A 20670-nucleotide genomic window follows, 5' to 3' on the forward strand; every position below is an offset into this window, starting at 1 on the left:
GCGCCACTGCGTACTGACTATGTAAGCGCCACGTTACATAACCTCAGCTTGCGACGTAATCCTCTGTGGCCGAGCGGTCTGGAGCGCTGTCCAGGAAAGGAACAGATTTTGCAATGGCAATTTGAATCCTGGCGTTGACGTAAGCAGCTAAACTCAGACCTGCACAGGTATTGTATTTTGACAGGTTTTCTACGTGGCTTAGAGCTTTTAATCAGTATTGTACTTGAAGTGGAATTATACCCATTTGTGACAAAATTTGTCGTCAGTTTATTCTTCCAGAACATCCGAGATCCAAACTGCACGCGCAACATAAAATTTCACTTTCAAAATCAGCCCTCTATTATTTGGGATCTTGGTAGCGAATCAAGGTCGTGGTACATACTGTCAGTACTGATGTTTAAACTGGTACTCACAGTTACAGTAGCCAGGAGACCCTCTGGCACGTTTGCGACAATGATACCAATGAGGAAAATGACAGCCTCGAGCCAGGAGTATCCAAGAATTAGGGACAGAATAAAGAAGGACACACCAAGGAAGACAGCCACACCAGTGATTATGTGGATGAAGTGCTCAATTTCAATGGAAATGGGGGTTCGGCCAACTTCCAGACCAGAGGCAAGAGTAGCGATACGGCCCATCACGGTGCGATCACCAGTGTTGATGACGATACCTCTAGCTGTACCTAAATAGAAAACAAACATGTTTAATATAATACAAAATATACAACCACCATCATACATGAAAATTCTCATGCCGGGTTTGGCAAATAAGGTGAGCAATTTATACTAAAATCACTTTATATACAAATGGACTCAAAATTATAACACAACCGTACCTTCTACACAATTGGTAGAAAAAAAAGCAATGTTCCTTGTTTCCAAAGGATTTTCATTAGAGAAGTCTGGAGAACGAGTCTGGGGCTCAGATTCGCCAGTGAGTGAGGAATTGTCCACCTGAAAAGGAGGAAGTCCCCAAATGAGTCACCAAAAAAACCCAAAAACCCACTAATGCCCTTTTTCCACCAAAGCAGTTCCAGGGCTGGTTCGGGGCCAGTGCTTAGTTTGGAACCGGGTTTTCTGTTTCCACTGACAAAGAACTGGCTCTGGGGCCAGAAAAACTGGTTCCAGGCTAGCACCAACTCTCTGCTGGGCCAGAGGAAAGAACCGCTTACGTCAGCGGGGGGGCGGAGTTGTTAAGACCAACAACAATAACAAGACCGCGAAAGATCGCCATTTTTAAGTGACGAGAAGCAGCAGCTGTACAAACACGAAGTCAGACATTATTATTGTTGTTGTTGCTGCTGCTTCTTCCGTGTTGTTTTTGCTTCGATATTCGCGCCAAGGTTTATGCAAACGTAGCGACGTAACTGACGTATACAGCGACGTAATGACATGGCTCCGCTTAGCACAGCGAGCTATGGAAAAGCAAACTGGTTCTTAGCTGGCTCGCAAGTTGAACGAGTTGTGAACCAGCACCAGCACTGGCCTAGTCTGGTTAACACCAGACCATATCACAAGTGAAATATGGTCTGGAATCCGCCTATTGAATTTCTCGTAGGGGAGGTGTGGTTTACGATTGTCAACGGCCGTTTATTGGACGTTGCGAATGTCTATCATTTGGCGTATACGTAGCCCATGGCCAATCATGGCAGTTATACCCGGTGACGTAGTTAGAGCGACGAAGAAAGACTGTAACGCCAAACGCTGTTCTTTTTTTAAAACAAACTTTCGCTCTAAACTATTCAGAACGGTGTCTAAAGCTTGATCGAAAGTTTGGTTCGTATCGCTCGCCGCCATGTTAAATGTGATCCGTAAACAGTCCCAAATAAACTACAAGCTTCCGTTTGTCGAGTAGTACGCGTCACCGTCTTTCCACCCCTCCCCACTCTCTGATTGGCTCCCTAACTCAGGCGAGCCTTTAGACCATAGTTTCCATGCTGTCTTTTCAGATCGGAACGATTGTGCAAAGCAGCATGGGATTTCCCAGGCTAGCCCTGGCCCCGAACCAGCCCTGGAACTGATTTGGTGGAAAAGGGGTATACTTGAGTAGTTATGAGACTGCCATTTTCCCCGGATAATAGTTAAAATCAGTCACCTTGCATCCATGGGCAGAAATTATACGCAGATCAGCAGGAATTCTGTCTCCACCCTTCACTTCGACAAGGTCTCCAACAACCACCTCCTCTGCATTGATGCTCATTTTCTCACCATCACGGATGACCAAGGCTTGCTAAAAAAAACAAAATCAGAAACATAAGGAACAGTACAATGGGTTTTACTCGTTTGAAATGGGAATGAAAATACCATTTTCGGTACCTGAGGAACAAGATTCTTGAAGGAGTCCATGATCTTTGAGCTCTTCGCCTCTTGATAGTATGAGAAACAACCGGTGATCATAACCACTGCAGATAACACGATACCCAGGTACAACTATAAAGCAGTGAGACGGAGGTTGGAATAAACAGGGATCAATCAGCTTTGCAGAAAAGCATACCTCCGATCCTTTTTTTTTTTTTTAAATACACAGAAATATCATTACGTTATCATTTGCTGGTTCATCTTCTGAAGCTGCTTGAATTCCATATGCCAGGAAACAAAGAATAGCTCCAATCCACAGAAGAGTGGAGAATCCACCAAAAAGCTGTTTGCAGAATTTGACCCATTCTGGAGTGGTGGGAGGGGGAGTCAGAGCGTTGGGTCCGTCACGTGCAAGAATCTCTTTCGCACGAGCGGCAGTCAATCCCTAGTAAGGAAAATGTACAGTCAAACCCAAAAGGTACAATAATTTAATATGGAACATCAAGATGATGTTCTACTAGCACGTGTCATATCTATGACAATTACAGACAAGTGTCTAAACAAAAGTAGACTCACCCTCGTAAGATCTGTGCCATACTTCCTGTTCAGCTCTTCCTGAGTCAGCTTATGATCATCCTATAAAAAGTTTTTTTTATTTGGGGGAAAAAAAAAAAAACCCAAAAATTTAGATTGTTTCAGTTAAAAGTTTTGACCAAAAGACTTCATACATCATGTGCAAGAAGCTAACTCACCAAGTCCACTTCCTTTTTAAGTTCATCCATATCCTTATCCTTGTCCTTCTTGGCCTTGGACTTGGATTTCTTGCCCCCCTGTTCGGAGGTGGCTGCCGGCTCATATTGTTCCCGACCTTCCTGTAATAGAGCAACCAGGCATACTTAAAATTTTATCCATTCCAAAAACTTTACAGTTACAATAAAGAAAATTATATTTAAAAAAAAAAAAAAACCACCACCCACAACACCACCATTTTTACTGCTTCACAATAAAAGCATGGGTGCACACAGAGATTGTGATATTATGCAGCCAAAAACCCAACTAGTGATGATCACGGTAATTTCAGTCCAACATCGCACATCTTAAGAGTACATGTGTGGATAGGACTCTTTAAAATCCTAATTCTGACCATTCCCATGGTCTTTCACTTGTACCTACCCATAATGTTTTTTCTAATGAACTTAAGGCTACATCCACACGACAACGGCAACGAGATTTTTTTTTTTTTTAAATATCGCGTCCACATGGGCAATGGATCAGTAAAATATCAGGTTCATATGGCAACGCAACGCTTGCTGAAAACGATGCAATACACATGCCACACCTCTACGTGCGCTGTAAGACGGTCCCATCAGAGACACCAGAACAATAGAAGTAGACGCATGCGCATAACTGCTATCCCTGTCACACGCACACACTTTCTCACTCCCTATCCTATGGATATAGTCCCTTTAAATCACGTGCTCGTTTTTTGAATGGAGACGCGGAAAGAGGAATGAATGGGGGTAGATGGAAGCCGGTACGCCAACATTCTGATATCCTCCAGAATTCTTTAATGGTCTGGAATAAATTGAATGCTACACGTTGATGGATTACTTTGTTCTTCTACGCCAGGGGTGTCAAACCTGATCCATAAAGGGCCATGTGGCTGCAGGTTTTCATTCCAGCCATGCAGCAGCACCCTGATTTGGCTTATTCAATCAACTGGCACACCCACCCTTTAATCAAGGGTGGGTGTGGCTGCAAGTATTTGACTGTGTGAAGACAGTTCAGTTGATTGAATGAGCCAAGTCAGGTGTGCTGCTGCATGGCTGGAATGAAAACCTGCAGCCACAAGGCCCTTTATGGATCAGGTTTGACACCCCTGTTCTACGCCCTTTTTGAGGAACGTATTGTCGGACTTAAACCAACATCTGAAGAGGTGAGATCGCTCCTTTTTTTTTTCCCTATTTTTGCTGGCGGGATTGACTCTGCCCTAAGGGCTATTCTCTCACACACTCTCTCTCTCTCTCTCACTTTGCACCATTACACAATAAATATTCACAGTGAAAATATTTTGTAAGCGCGTTTCATGAACCAAGTTATAGGATTTGTTGACAACTCGCATCGAGTTCGTTACACTTCTACCCGGCATGAAGCACTGACAGTCATGTGGTTGTGACATCATCGTAAACAAATCCGTTCTACTCATCCAGACGACTTCGCAACGGCGCCATTGCCAGATTTTTTCACCCTGGAACCCGTTCTCAAAAGATTTCGTTTTGGGGCACCCAAAACGCCGGTGCCGTGTGGACGCCAGGCCGAAACGATAAACAATTTTATCGGATTCACCTGAATCCGTTGCCGTGTGGACAGGGCCTTAGTTTCAAGAGCCTAAAATATTACATTCCAGGCATTTAGCAGACACTCTTATCCAGAGCGGCCTGGGGGTAAGGCGCCTTGCTCAAGGGCACTCCACCCGTTCCTGCTGGTCCAGGGAATCAAACCAGAAACCTTTTGGTCCCAAAGCTGCTTCTCTAACCATTCAGCCATAGCTTCCTATTAAAATGTAATTTACATCACAGTGATCCTGACTAGAATAGAGCAGTTACTGAACACAAATGAATAAATGGTTGAATGAGTTAAGCCTAATTAACACCAGATGCCGTGGCTTTTGTTTGTGAGCGTCATGTGTCACCTACTCTACTACCTAATTCACATGAGAATAAAAGCCACCCACGCCTTCAGTAAATAAAAAGCAGCTTGAATGTGAAACAAATGTGCCACCATCACAGCATTGAAGTGTGTTCAGGACTGTTTTTGCAAGTGGAGTCTATTCAGAGTTTTTTTTGTTTTTTTAAACAAAACAGCTGTAGGTTGAGCAGTTTGGCTCAGTTTCTGAAAGCAGTAATCATGATTTGGATCCAGAGGACACAGTCCAGAGGAAGAAAAGAACAAAAAGAAAGGGAGGGGAAAAAAAAAAAAATCTGACTAACTGGTACATTCAAGGCGGCATGGTGGCGTCGTGGTTAGCACTGTCGCCTCACAGCAAGAAGGTTCTGGGTTCGAGCCCCGTGGCCGGCGAGGGCCTTTCTGTGTGGAGTTTGCATGTTCTCCCCGTGTCCGCGTGGGTTTCCTCCGGGTGCTCCGGTTTCCCCCACAGTCCAAAGACATGCAGGTTAGGTTAACTGGTGACTCTAAATTGAGCGTAGGTGTGAATGTGAGTGTGAATGGTTGTCTGTGTCTATGTGTCAGCCCTGTGATGACCTGGCGACTTGTCCAGGGTGTACCCCGCCTTTCGCCCGTAGTCAGCTGGGATAGGCTCCAGCTTGCCTGCGACCCTGTAGAAGGATAAAGCGGCTAGAGATAATGAGATGAGATGAGATGCTTGGACCAAACTTAAATAATTGTCCAAACACTTGAGCTACTCTATTAAAAGAATTACTCTATTTCAGCGACCACACTGTGCACGAGCCCAACAGAGCTGCACGTCTCTTCCAAGTAGCCCAAGTGAACTACACTGCAGTCCGGTATGCAGCGATCACACTAATCAAACCAACTATGCAAATGCGCTCAGTTGTGGTACAGGTCACCAAGTACGAGTACACCCTTAATCAACTGTAGGATTCATTGCTTGTAGTCAGTGCTTGCAACGTAATTGGATCAATGTTAATGCAATAGGAATTGATCACACTCGTTCATAATTAACTCACTCCCTACATAACTCAAACTAGTAATTAGAAACTTGCTTAAATTAATTTAATAATGGGCAATGAGCAGTCCAGCAAGCAAATAAATAAAAATCAATCCGTTTCGCACTATTAGGTCCAACAGTGAACCATTTAGAGTTCGAAGGCATTTTAAAAACAAATTTGTTTCCTTGAAGATTCTGAGAACAGAGAGCCTAGAACACGACTTCGCATCTTCCTTACGCAGAGACCCTTCTTTCGGTAAGGTCCCTTTTGGTTGCCACTTGTCAAGGCAATTTTATTTGTATGCCGCGTTTAACAATAGACCTGGTCACAAAGCAGCAGTGATGGCGATGAGGAAAAACTCCAAGACGACATGAAGGAAACCTCGAGAGGAACTCGACTCAAAAGGGAATCTCACCTGGGTGATAACAGATAGCATGATAAGCTAGCACTTCTGTGTCCTATATGGTCAAAAAAGCATAAAATGTGTAAGTAGGAAATTCCTTATAGTTTTAACATGAAGTCTAATTTGCTGAAGTTATTGTCTGTTCATTGATGGTGACTTGAGTGCAAGTCTGTTCATGACAACTGCAGTCCTAATGTTATCATGGTAATTGTGGTCCGAAGCCGTTGTAGCAAAACCGTTTGCATTAATTGTCCAAGTGCATCTTTAGGCTGTCCATATGGGGCCCATCCTCCACAGGAGCAAAGTGATGAGAACTTCAGCAAGAAATAGGGCATCAGGATGAAATCAGGCAGAACTTGTGACTAGTACCCTGTCCACACTAGGGATTTTGTACCGATACGAAACTACTTTCGTACCGCAACACCTGTCCACACTAGCAACTATACCGGTACTGTAGCGGTATAAAGCTAGCCGCACACTACGCCGATCCACGAGGTACCGAACCGACCCATTTCAGAGCCGACTCCCGACAGGGCACGCACATATCCCCGACTAACTCACGACTGTTGACGAGTGCAGTATATATGTGTGGTTTTAATTAGGCTTCATCGTTATGATAATATGTAATAACATCGTTTCCATGACAATCGTCACAATCTTTATCGTAATTTTTCAGCTGACTGTAATTACGGAAAACTTTGAAGTACTTACAATCTTGAGAAAGTTTCAAGGCTCTCTCATTCAGAGCCTTAGCTTTCTCCCCCCGTTCTTGTAACTACGCGACGTAACGTCGTACAGGCATGGCCTGGCCCTCCACATTTCCACAAGTTGATCCTCTTCCCGCTCAGTCCAAAGTTCCGCCATTTTTCGAAAAGATAGAAGTCACATGATCACGAAATATCACGTGTTATATGCGAAAGATATGATTGGCTATTGCTAGCGACTCTCGCCGATCAGTCTGGCTCCCGATTAGTTTTTCGAATCGGCTGCGAGATGAGCCGGTACCATCGAAAACTAGTCTTTACAACTGACTCGCGACTTCAGTTGGCTCGGTACGCTGAAAATCGGCATAATGTGCGGCTAGCTTAACTGTATCGGTACGAAACCCACGAATGTATGGGTTTCATACCGGTACAGTATCGGTACTGTAGCGCTTCGCTGTAGTGTGGACAGATGAAGCGGCTCTGTATCGATACAAATATAATGCGCAAAGTCACCTCAATCGACGTCTTCGCTGAATAAAATAGTGAAGAACGGAGATTCGTTTGTTTCTTTCTCAACTGCCTCGCGCGTTTTATACGATTCGACTGAATAAATGACCACCAGAAATACAGACTGTACACTGACAACAAAAAGCACACACACGTTGTTTCATCCGTACGGAAGCCGAGAGAGGCCCTTCATATCATCCTTTTTTAAATTCACCTTGTTATCCTGAGCTAACGACATAATTAATTCAGGATCTCGAGAAAACAACACAACTAATTCGAGATCTTGAGAAAACAAAACCGTTATTTCGAGATCTCGAGAAAACAAAATTATTCCGTGATCTCGAGAAAACAAAATTATTCCGTGATCTCGAGTAAACAGCTGAGAAATGGTTCATTCAGGTGCGCCAAGAGACTTGTGATATGCTGACTTTGGGGCTGTTTCTCATTCTGTATAGACGCAACTTTGGTCATTAGAATGTCTGGAATAATCGATCACCTAATCAGGCAATATTTTGATCAGGGGCTGACACAGGGAGAGATTGCATTAAGTCTTTTAATAAGGGATAATTTCAAAATCAGTCCGCGGCACCTCCGCAGAAGACTGGCCCGGCTTCGTCTCTACCGACGGAGATACAGCGATCCAGCTGAGATCACGGAATAATTGTTTTGTTTTCTCGAGATCTCGAAATAACGGATGCCATATATTGTCGGAAAGAAGTTACTCGGTAACCACGGAAACATTTCGCGCACGCGCATTTCAACTACCGTGAAAGAAAACCGCAAACATTTCTCGCTAGTGTGGACAGATGCACTAAACTGTACCGCTATACTTTGTATCGATACAGTTATACCACTTTCGTACCGGTATAAGTGTGAACACAGCATAACGTTCTCTGAACACAGGAGAGTTTCATGTGAGGAGAACACGGCTGGGCGATATAGCGCAAACGCATCACGATAAAATGTGACGCGCCAATATCGACGATTGAGACCTATTTTTAATAATTACCAGGAGAAAAAGGGCTGATTTTAACCACTTCATTTTGAATTGAAACGCCTTACTTTTATCAACAATTTCCTCATCTGCAAAGTGTTCCTACACCCACTGGACTTGGGTGGGCCGCTGTTTGAGGAATTTTTTTTTGGGAAAAAAAAAAAATCTCAGGATAGGTTCTATTGTGCAGTGTTGTCTACCAAATGATATGAAGAAAAATCTGACCAATTTCTTTAATACTAGTTTACTGAAATTCTGTCAGGCTCATACAAAGAACATGTCATTTTCTAAAAAAAATAATAACCCACCATACGTGCTGCTACAGGCGGTCTACGGTAAAAAACTTGGCAAAACCGTGCTTGAGACTTGGGCGACACTTGCGTGTGTTCAGCGCCGGAGAAGGTCGCAGACTGGCCGTGGAGACACTTGGTCCTGCACATGCAAATTCTACGGGTCTTGCGACAAATCAAGAACGCATACACTACGTACGGGACCTGTACTCCTTTTGTACGCCTGAACCAAGTCAGCAGCGCGGCTAGTAGGGGCTTTGCGAAGACAGTAAGACGCACGAGTGATGCACAGTCGTTGTACGAGTGACGTGCCTTAGAAGTACTACACAAGTACTCCACACTTGCTATTTGTGCGGCCCGCAAGACAGAAGTACATCTCACTTTCTACCCACATTTGGACTAATTCTACCCGTCACTCTCTGCATCACATAGAACATAGTATAACGTATATTTAGTGTTTACTGTGGGACATGTGATGTGGGAATATTATCCGTATTGATATTATATATCATATTTTTGCAATATTTGCATCCTATTGTACATTCTATGTACATATTCATAGTATATTACTTAAGGTATGTGTATATCCTGTTTATATTTTGTGTTTTTTTTTTTTTTTTAATTCTCTTGACCTTAGTACTTTATTTTATTGTGTTCAAATTTACCGGACTGCTATGACAATTTAATTTCCCTTTGGGGATGAATAAAGTCATCTATCTATCTATCTATCTATCTATCTATCTATCTATCTATGTGCAGCGTGCACGCAGCGCATGTGACCTGCACACGACACGAGGGGCAAGACTCTGGGTAGCATTGTAGAAGGGAAGAAGATGGCCGTCACCATACTGCTGCAACGACCGAGAGAGTTGGACCCTTATAGGCAGATGATAGAAGCTGAGGAGCAGCATGAAGCGATATTGTTCTTCAGCCGAAAGACAGATGCAGAATGCTGCAAACACGCTGGTTTTATGCCCACTCCTGGCTTGCGTCACATGCAAGCCATGAGTGATCGTCACGTGCTACGGCCAAAAAAAAAAAAAGTGTGTTTCCGGTAACCCGTCCGATCGAGAATTTCCGCGTCGAAATTGCCGACCGTAAAGTTTTTATTACAAATTTCCCTCGATATTTTAGTGTAAGCGGCGTTAGTTTGTCATAATTTTTTGTTTCAACGCATTCAAGTTGTGAAAGAAATGATAAAAAGTAAAATGTTTCGCCACTTCTATCAGCCCTCCTGCATAAACATGGAAGCGCACTTGTATACTGAAGGAGGAAGGGAAAACTGAGCCGAGGCGCCATTTTGAATCCTCATTCACGGCTGTAATGCAAATTGCTTCCTCTTCAGTATACAAGTGCACTTCCATGGCAGGGAAAACACTACGTTTTGCCGCCTATGTAGTCCCCTATTTATACAAATAGGAGTCATTCAGGATTCAGCCATGTTTTTACTCGACCCAAGTTCTACAGTAGGCTAGGCTAGGCCGTCTGCTTCTAATGGAAGTAGCCTAGCCTAGGATGTTATTTTCACGTTATTTCTTGATAAGGTGTTTTCACGTTATTACATGAAAATATCATGAAATAACGTGATTCATGAAATTACGTGATGTTATTACATGATAAATATATTGTAAAAACGTGATAACTTTGTTAACAATATTTTTTCACATAATTACTTGATTCTAAGCCAATTTTTTTTGAGTGTGGCAGCAATACGCTTCCGTAGATCATAACTTGAACTCTCGCGATATTTTTTTTATTCGTTTAAAGATTTAAAACACTTTTATTTTATTATGATGTGTGGTATAAAGGATTCTGTGGCAAAATACTATTTTGTAAGATGTTTACTTGTGTTAATTTTTTCGAACAAAATAAAAAAAAAAAAATTAAGAAAAAAAAAATTTTTTTTCTCCTACCTACCGACCTTATTTTAGTATTTCATGTTACCTGAAACACGCTATCTTTTTTTTTTTGGCCTAATCACGTACGTCACACATGCTTCACAAGTGCGGCCCGTACTCCTAGTGCAGGAAACTGGTAAAATGCAAGTCACACTCACGGATAACGTGCGTCAGACATAAGCCACGGGCTAACGGCGCAATTTTTCCCCACGCCTTGAGGAAGTCAGGTGTGCAACCTGTACTTGACAAGTACTTTGCCCGTACTCCTCCCCCAAACTTTCCCCCGGGTTCACCGCGACCCTGAGACCCCTGGGGGGGGGGGGGGGGGGGAGTAAACACAAAATAAACTCCTGTGCACGCAGTTCCCAGGATTAAATGTATTTTCCACAGACCATTTATTTATTCACTTTACTCAAATACAAAGTAAAATGGCAGTAAATCTGCTTTCTTTTCTTGCGTATTGCATCATGAGGCGTTCCTGGCTTGTAAATCTCTTATTTTCGGTGCATGACACATTCACGCAGCTGAGCATGCTATGAATTAACAACGACAACGGTCTACAGTGGGGCTTAGCCCACTTAGCACACTACTGCCTCCACTGAGTGCGCGCGCACACCGCATGTCGGAGCGCGGATGAGTTACTCTCCCCTGATCAACGGTTCAGTTTGACATTATTGTCAGTCCGTTAGATAAACATTTAAATTTTATTAAAATCGAAAATGAATATTTAGAGCCTGTGGGCTACAAAAATAGTCATTAAAGTAGCCGGCTGGACTTAATTGTGCGCTTGTGGAAAGCCCTGTCGAATCAGCTCTGCGCATGTGCCGTGCGGCACAAAAAAATGACAGCCACCATGAAGGAAGGAGATCCGGAGTTTTCAAACATTTGCTTAAGTGTGAAATCGCAAAATGCTATTCTAGCGGACAACAAAATAGTAAAGATGCAGAAAAACAGATCATTTTAATAGTGTAATTTCATCCGAACTCGGCCTAACGCTCGATTTAGAACTACAAAAAGTCCGTGTGTCGGACATTTTAAGTACCTTTGTAAAAGTTTTGCAAATGTTGCAGTCAGCATTTAAAATGCTAACTTACAGTTTTTGTACAAGTTTCAGTTGATTTAACTGTCATTTTATTAAATGTGTCTGCTTTTGTAATAAAAAAAAGTACTGAAAGAAAAGGCAAACACAGCATTGCAATTTCTTATCCATCCATATATTAAAAAAAAAAAAAAAAAAAATCCCTTCCTCCCAACTGAAATTTTTTTTGCCCACCCGGTGGACAGGAAACGGATTTTTTTTAAAGGATGGCCCTGGTATCAGCATTTACTGCTCATATGATCGAGTACTCACTCACATATGCAAGTGTGTATCCATGTGCCTGTATGCAAACGTCCTGGACAAACCCAAGGCCTCTCCTAGACAAAGGAGTGTCCGTGTGTGTAAGGTGCGCTGGACCACATCTGATTATAATGAACTCATTTCAAAACCAAGGGAGAGAGAATAACCACTACATCTCAGAAAAATTAAAGTATATCTGGCAACCCATTTTAGCGAGCAAGTATGAAGAATGAGCGTTTTTGTGAGCGACTGACAAATAATAAAAAGAATATAAATGTACCGTACCACTAAAAGGAGCTATGTTGGGCTGAAATGATTGTCTACAGCGTGAAAGCTCTGTTCATGTGGTCAGCTATTTGGATAATCAGTGTGCATGTTACGTGTTATCGTCAACGTTACCATGACGGCATGGAGCACTCGAGTGCAATCAGCACATTCGGCTTTGTAATAGAGCTTTTTTCTGGCCTATTTAACTGATCATTAAAAGGACATCAGTCAATGTACATTCAATCATTCTATTTTTGTGTCAGTAACAGAAATTTGTAGGCCACTTTCTTTTTTTGGGTTTGTTTCTTTTCCTTCTTTATACGCCAAAAAATGTAAATAGTAAAGAAAATAAGGAAGAGAGTCAGGTTTTCTGAAGCCTGTTTTTATCACTGATAGATAGCATGCACAATTTACTGAGCAGCTCAAGCAGAGGAAATTCTAATCCGTGACAGCAAAGCAGATTACAATGTGATCCAAAAAATTAAAAAAAAAAAAAAATCCACAGACCGTAATCCATTTTTGTGGCAGCAGGTATAATGTCGGCTCTTTCCGCCAGCTCCCACCACAAGTATATGTAAGACCTGTGGGAAATTCTCACTCCATGCCGTTTCTGGCGGTTTGCATTTAAGTCAAACTTTCAAACAATTTTCTTATTGCTTTTGAAGAAGTGCCTATCGATGGTACACATCGCTATCGTTTTATCACCCAGGCCGAGGGCGGGATATCTTTGGTTTTCATTTTTAACAAGCCATGTCAGTTATGGCCCTTTTCCACTACCCTTTTTTCAGCTCGCTTCAGCTCGCTTCAGCCCGACACGGCTCGCGTTTCGACTACCAAAAACCAGCACGACTCAGCTCGCTTCAGCCCTGCTTAGCCCCTAAAACTCGCACGGTTTTGGAGTGGGGCTGAAGCGAGCCGAAGCGAGCCGAGTGAGGCTGGGGGCGTGAGCAGACACTCCTCTGTGCACTGATTGGTGAGGAGGAGTGTCCTCACATGCCCACACACGCCCTGCGAGCGCGCTGGGATCTGTAAACACCGCAAACCGCTTAAAAGCTCACTGATGTCACTGTTTGCGCTGCTTAACGACATCACCTGACGTCCACCCACTTTCGCTAACTCCACCCAATGTGTCCACCCACTTCCAGCCAGCACGGTTCAGCGCGGTTGTAGTCGAAATGCAACTCCAACAGCCCCACTCAGCTCGACTCAGCACGGCACGGCTCAGCCCGACTCAGCCGCGTTTGTAGTGGAAAAGCGGCATTATTTACTCAGATTGGAGAAGGTAAACAAAATAAATAAAGTCTATTACTATCTGAAAAAACGTCCTTAGCCCTGTAGCTAGGCTCTGGTCCGATGAGCTGCCTTCAGCTAACTAATTTACATAAATGTAAATTGAGTGTCGGCAACAGAGGCTTTTCGAGGAGCTGCAACGTTTATACCCCTTTTCCACCAAATCAGTTCCAGGGCTGGTTCGGGGCCAGTGCTGGTTCACAACTCGTTCAACTTGCGAGCCAGCTGAAAACCAGTTTGCTTTTCCATAGCTCGCGGTGCTAAGGGAAGCCACGTCATTACGTCGCTACGTTTGCATAAGCCTTGGCGTGAATATCGAAGCAAAAACAACACGGAAGAAGCAGCAGCAGCAACAACAATAATAATAATAATAATAATAATAATAATAATAATAATAATAATGGATGACTTCGCGCTTGTACAGCTTAGGGCTGTGCGATATATCGAATATACTTGATATATCGCCGAAAATTCTGTGTGAGATACATAAAATTATTATATCGTTACTATCGAGTATTTTATGGTCATCTTCCGACTTGCATTTGTTTCGTGTTTGTTTAAAACATTTTCCGGTGGTTTTCTCCCTGTCCCTCAGGCAGTAACGTGAGAGGCTGCCTAAGGGTAAAAAAACCAATAACGTCACGCATTCGCCAACCAATCCCGGGCGACATCTACGTGCTGAAAGGAACTTCTGGGAAGATTTTCTAGTTTTGGTTGTGTTGCCAGATTGGGGGGGGTTTCCCGCCCAATTGAGCGGTTTTTGAACATATTTTGGGCTGGAAAACGTCAGCAGTATCTGGTAACACTGCAGGCGGGAAGATTTCCTAGTTTCGGTTAACAGCGCTGACTCAGTTCGTGCAATCGCTGGTGTTGCATAGGCTACCGTGTAAGCTCTGTCAATTTCAGCGACAAATTAAAAATGGAAGCGGACGAATTGGTTCCTAAAAGAACTAGTAAGGGGTCAGTCATCTGGCGTTTTTTGGATATCGCGAGGAGGACGTGGAACAGCAAATGCCAGTTTGTAAAGTGTGCAAAAAACCCTGTCATCACGAAAGGCAGCAGCACTACAAATATGTTCCATCACCTGAAAACTCACCCGGTACAGTATGAAGAGTCTCTTAAATTCCAAACTACTTGCCCACGAGCTAAACAAATGACCACAACGGCCTCGTTCTCCAAAGCCCCCCCATGAGAAAACGAGTCAGAGATGGAGAGCTATAACGGATGCAATCACTAACGTCATTGCCGAAGACATGATCCCAGTTAGTATAGTGGAAAAACGAGGCTTCCAAAAATTACTAAAAACACACTCGATCCCAAATATGAGCTGCCTGGTCGCAGACATTTTACAGAGAAGGCGATACCGGAATTATACACATCTGAGAGGCGGAGCCAGAAAACATTCAGTTCAAAAGTGTGCAAAGAGAAAAGTTATGTTTTGCAGATCTCTCTCTTCTCTCCCTCAATCTCTCTCTCTCTATTGTGAATGTTCCAGTGGTTCTCAGTAGTCAGGTTAATAGCTTGGAGATCTATTTTTTAAAATAATTTAATGAATGAGCACTTTTCTTATTTAGGCTAAATGTCTTTCTCAGTGTTGAGCTGCACTTTATTGGTTTGAGCTCTGAGCAGCTCTGTATTGTTTTGCCCCTTTGTTGCCCAGATTGTTTTTGCAGTTTGTGCCACATCTTTGTTGAATAAAAATAGTCTTATTTCAATTCAATTGTGATTAATCACTAACATGAAAATTTAAAATGTGGTGTTGAAAACCACCTGTAAAGTTAACCAAGAATGTTATTTAATCTGCAGGGATTGTAGTGAAAACAGTAAAGAGTAAAAGTTAGATTTCATGGGGTCCTTTAGAGGAGATTTAAATATATCGAGATATATATCGTATATCGTGAAATGGAGAAAATGTATTGGGATATTCATTTTTTCCCCCATATCGCACAGCCCTAGTACAGCTGCTGCTTCTTGTCGCTTAAAAATGGCGATCTTTCGCGGTCTTGTTATTGTTGTCGGTCTTAACAACTCCGCCCCCCCGCTGACATAAGCGGTTCTTTCCTCTGGCCCAGCAGAGAGTTGGTGCTAGCCTGGAACCGTTTTTTCTGGCCCCAGAGCCAGTTCTTTGTCAGTGGAAACAGAAAACCCGGTTCCAAACTAAGCACTGGCCCTGAACCAGCCTTGGAACTGCTTTGGTGGAAAAGGGGCATTAGAAACCTGGAGTTGCTCGACTACTGCCAGGTCCCAGCCTCCCTTGATAGCCCCTGGTGTAAACCAGTTCTGGAGGCTACTAATGTGAAGTGGGAAATATGTCCTTGATCATGATACTTAAAGACATTTAACCATATACAATATGCAAGATTTAATGGTGCTATATGTAAGAATTTTAGTTGAAAATATTTAAAAATAACTAAAATTTCTCAACAGGATATGAAGAAATAACGGCTTTGACATTATGCCAAAAACACCCACCTACTGTGTTGCAGAGATACGGATGTGAAAAAATGAGTACATTCCATTGAAATTGTAGACTTTTCTCAACATATTTCAACAAGCAAACATTTCCCTCTATTTGATACAACACCAACAGAAAGGTAATATTCTCCAACAAACGACGAGACATTTTTCGCCATTTTCATCATCTAAGTAAAATTATACACATTTCCCACACTATTATATATAAAGTGTGGGAAATGAGGCCAGACCTGCAGACATTGACCGGCAATTTTTGCATTTGCCCGTCTGTATTTCAAAAGCATCGGACTGGATGGCCCGTGAAAAATTGTAAAGATATGGGTCTAATCTACTTCTAATTTTCTTCCAAATGTTACACTGGGTGAATACATTATGCCGTAACATGGCTTGTGAAACGGAGGGGGCCCGAATTCAAAAATTCATAACTCTGCCACCAATGGTCCTAGCCCTGCCAAAATTTACTGGCACATCCCTCCCCCCGCGACCTTTTGGATGAGCACAGGCACGGCCCGATCCAACGTCAGCGGTGAGCACGACTTGCGGAAACCTTTAGCACAAGCCCTTGCTCCAGCCGCTCTCACACGCGTGCAGGAATTTAAAAATTCATAACTCTGCCACCGAAGGTCCTAGCCCCCTCAATTTACAGGCACCTCCTATTCTCCAAGCCCTTTTGAACCAGCCTAGGCATGGCCAGGTACAACTGGGGCCCGGCCCACTATTCGCCCCGGAGCCTTCGAAAAACTTTAACAAAAAAACCTGAGCCAGCCTTTAAAAACCTCATAACTCAGCCACCCAAAGTCCTTAGACCCCCCCCCCAAAGATTTACAGGCACCTCCCTCTCCCCAAGTGGCATACTAAATAAAACAATAATAGTAAATTCTCATCTCATTATCTGTAGCCGCTTTATCCTGTTCTACAGGGTTGCAGGCAAGCTGGAGCCTATCCCAGCTGACTATGGGCGAAAGGCGGGGTATACCCTGGACTAGAGCCCTGCACTCCCGCGGGATGGGGATGGTCAGGTCAACACTGAACCGCACAAGTTCCCTCTGGATATCCTGGTCTGCTGGCAAGAGGTGCCCCAGCATACCACTCAGCCTGCCAAGATATGGAAGTACCTGCAGCTTTCAGTTCTTTTTAAATTAAGGCTGAATACTTTCTTCTTTGCTGCTGTCTTTTATTAAATCAAATTTGAGACTTTTAATTTGATTTCCTTCAGCACAGACAGCACTACAAAATGGCGTCTCCACTATACAGTGCCCTATATAGTGAGTAGCGAGCAATTTCGGACACAGGGATTGTCGAAAGAGGGCGCGCCCTCTTTCGAATGCTGACGTAATCAAGCCGGAAGTTTTGTTTGTTTTGATAGCAATCAGGAAAGTTTGAAAAACGTAGGAAATTCAGTCCAATGACTCAATCCAGCTTCCAGCGGTCTGGTCTGCACTCTGACTGATGTGTGCACGCTCTGGCCAGCAGGAGAAGAGGCGCGAAATGATGCTGCTTGCCCTTCGCAGCGAGATGTACTCGTCGCTATGGCGTCAATATCAAAGCAGGAGGAGGCGGCGCAAACCGGCACGAACTGTCTATGGGTGCGAAGCGACCTCCTTGCCCTTCGGGTCAATATCAAACACCCCCCCCCAATTTTTTTCTCATCAGATCTACACGATTCACGTAGGTCACCCATTTTGGTTTCAAAACGGCGAATTTCGCCGAAAGGTGAGGGATTTTCATGTATGCCACTGTGTTTCATCACCTCTACTTTTAACACTCTGTAGATGTTGCCAAGGAAACCAACTGCTGTAGTTTTGAAAGTGAAATGTTCCCCCATCCTTGCCTCATGTACAATTTCAGTTTCTTTACAGTTCAGGGTCTCTTATATTATGTGCTTCATAATGCACCAAATGTTTTCAATAGGACACAGGTCTGGACTATAGGCAGGCCAGTTTAGCACCCGGACTCTCTTACTACAGAGCTATGCAGTTTTAATATGTGCAGAAAGCAGTTTGGCATTGTCTTGCTGAAAGAAGGAAGGCCTTCCCTGAAAAAGACTTTGTCTGGATGGCGGCATATTGCTCTGAAATGTGTACACACACACACACACACACACACACACACACACTTACTTTAATGATGCCTTCCCAGATGTACAAGCTACCCATGTCATGTGCACTAATGCACCTACATACCATCACAGATGCTGGCTTCTGAACTGTGCACTGATAAGCCGGATGGTCCCCCTTTTATTTAGCCTGGAGGACATGGTGTCCATGATTTCTCCAAAGAATTTCTACTTTTGATTCGTCAGACCTTGGGACAATTTTCCACTTTGCCTCAGTCCATCGTAAAAGAGCTCAGGCCCAGAGAAGGCAGTGGTGTTTCTGGATATTGTTTATAGATGGTTTTAACTTGCATTTGTGGATGCAGTAATGAACCATTTTTACCATTTTGGTTTTCTGAAGTGTTCCTGAGCCCATACACAGTGATTTAAAGCAGTATTGCCTGTGTGCCTGAAGATCACAGGCATCCAATGTCAGTTTTCAGCCTTGTTTCTTGCATACAGAGATTTCTTCAGATTCTCTGAATCTTTTAAAGAAATAAACAAATTGAGCTAAAAGTCAGTCTTTATGTCCGTTTTATATACACATACATACATACATACATACATCTATATATACACATACATACACCTATATATATATATATATATATATATATATATATATATATATATATATATATATATATAATAAACTGCTGCATTTTGAATTCGCTCTTCACGATATAACCACTAAAGTGATGAGAATAGATGTTTCGTTTGTGTCTCCTAATACATCAATGTATCTGACTAATCCAGTATGGCCACGCCCGGGGGAATGGCCCAACAGACTGATGTTACAACTTTAACATGTTTAAAGCAATAGTTCGGGATTTTTGACATGAATCTGTGTGGCATCCCCGTCAACAGTGTCATGCAAACACACTGACTTACCCCCGACAGCATCCTGTGAGTCCAGTTCTTGTCCAGTTTTGGTCCAGACGAAAGTAGTCCGGCAAGTTTGTTGGGGGTCACGAAAGTAAAACGTTTTTCCTCTCAAAACAGTATGTGTTCAAAAGAGTGATATATCTGCATCACAAAACCGTTGCCAAATAAAAAGTCAGACCTCGCAATTATTTGGCGCTATATTTTGTCTCCCTCGATATCACTGCGCGCTGTCATGTTGACATCTGCGCAGGAATCAACACCTTTCCCATTGTTTGGCAGTGATTAGGAGTTCAGATCAGCGGCGCTAACAAGCTGCGGCTCCAGCTTCACCTTCTTCCACTTCTCTGTCCACCCTTTCTCTCTCTGCCCGTTCTAACTCCATCTGGCGAATTTCTTCATCTGTATATTCGGGTTCATAAAGATATCCCTTTGGCTGTGAGATGAAGTCAATGTTTTCAACGTCGCTGTCGTAGTCAGACATGTTGTCGCTAACTTTGCTAGCAGTAAACAATGAATGAAACAGCCGTGGCTGTCACCTGGCGGCAGCGCGCAGTGATGAGAAGGGAGAGAAAATAGCGCCAAGCGATTTTGAGGTCTGACTTTTTATTTGGCAACGGTTGTGTGATGCAGATATATCACTCTTTTGAACACATACTGTTTTGAGACAAAAAACGTTTTACTTTCGTGACCCCAACAAACTTGCTGGACTACTTTCGTTTGGACCAAAACTGGACAAGAACTGGACTCACAGGATGCTGTCGGGGGTAAGTCAGTGTGTTTGCACGACACTATTGATGGGGATGCCATACAGATTCATGTCAAAAATCCCCAACTATCCCTTTAAGCTAAAGTCCGCTTCATGTTTTTCGTCTAGGTCATCTTGTATTAATGTATAATGACATTTCATAACCCCGTAATTTCAAAATTTCCTGGTTAATCGCTTTAATAATATTATGTACCATAAATGTGATCCCCAAATTCTTTGCAATTTTACACTGAGGAATGTTATTCTTAAATTATTGCACTGTTTGCCCAAGCAGTCTTTCACAGAGCAGTGAACTCCTCCCCATCTTTACTTCTGAGAGACTCCGCCTCTCTGGGATGCTCTTTTTATACTCAATCATGTCACTGACCTGTTACCAATTAACCTAATTAGCTTTTTTAAAGCATTACACAACTTTTTCAATCTTTTGTTGCCCCCATCCCAAGTTTCCTGAAACGTGTTGCTGACATCAAATTCAAAAGAAGATTTTTCAAAAAACAAAATTTCTCCATTTCAACACTTGATGTTATCTTTATACTATTTTCAATGAAATACAGGGTTTCCATGATTTGCAAATAAAAGCTGAACGCGATCAGTGTCCCAACTTTGTCAGAATTAGGGTTGTAGGTTACACAGGAGGCAATTTTATTCATAATATGAATATTATTTGTTATTGACTCATTCACTGCCACAACTATACTTAACTGAAACACCTGTCATGTGACCAGATTAACAAATGTACTGCATTTAAAGGGGAACTTAAATCGTTTTTAA

The 20670-nt window shown here is 42.8% G+C and overlaps 1 protein-coding gene across 1 annotated transcript in view; it reads right to left on the reverse strand.

Annotated features, from left to right (window-relative positions):
• LOC132866057 (sodium/potassium-transporting ATPase subunit alpha-1) overlaps nt 1-20670 on the reverse strand; it is a 58367-nt gene that overhangs the window by 14712 nt on the left and 22985 nt on the right. The window contains exons 2-8 of the mRNA XM_060898620.1: nt 3050-3169; nt 2874-2933; nt 2539-2742; nt 2316-2429; nt 2095-2229; nt 836-953; nt 414-682 (exon numbers count right to left, since the gene is read on the reverse strand). Coding sequence (XP_060754603.1) covers nt 414-682; nt 836-953; nt 2095-2229; nt 2316-2429; nt 2539-2742; nt 2874-2933; nt 3050-3169 — 1020 coding nt within the window. The remainder of the gene's footprint in view (nt 1-413; nt 683-835; nt 954-2094; nt 2230-2315; nt 2430-2538; nt 2743-2873; nt 2934-3049; nt 3170-20670) is intronic.

This window comes from Neoarius graeffei, chromosome 18 (assembly GCF_027579695.1).
Source record: "Neoarius graeffei isolate fNeoGra1 chromosome 18, fNeoGra1.pri, whole genome shotgun sequence".
Lineage (NCBI taxonomy): Eukaryota > Metazoa > Chordata > Actinopteri > Siluriformes > Ariidae > Neoarius > Neoarius graeffei.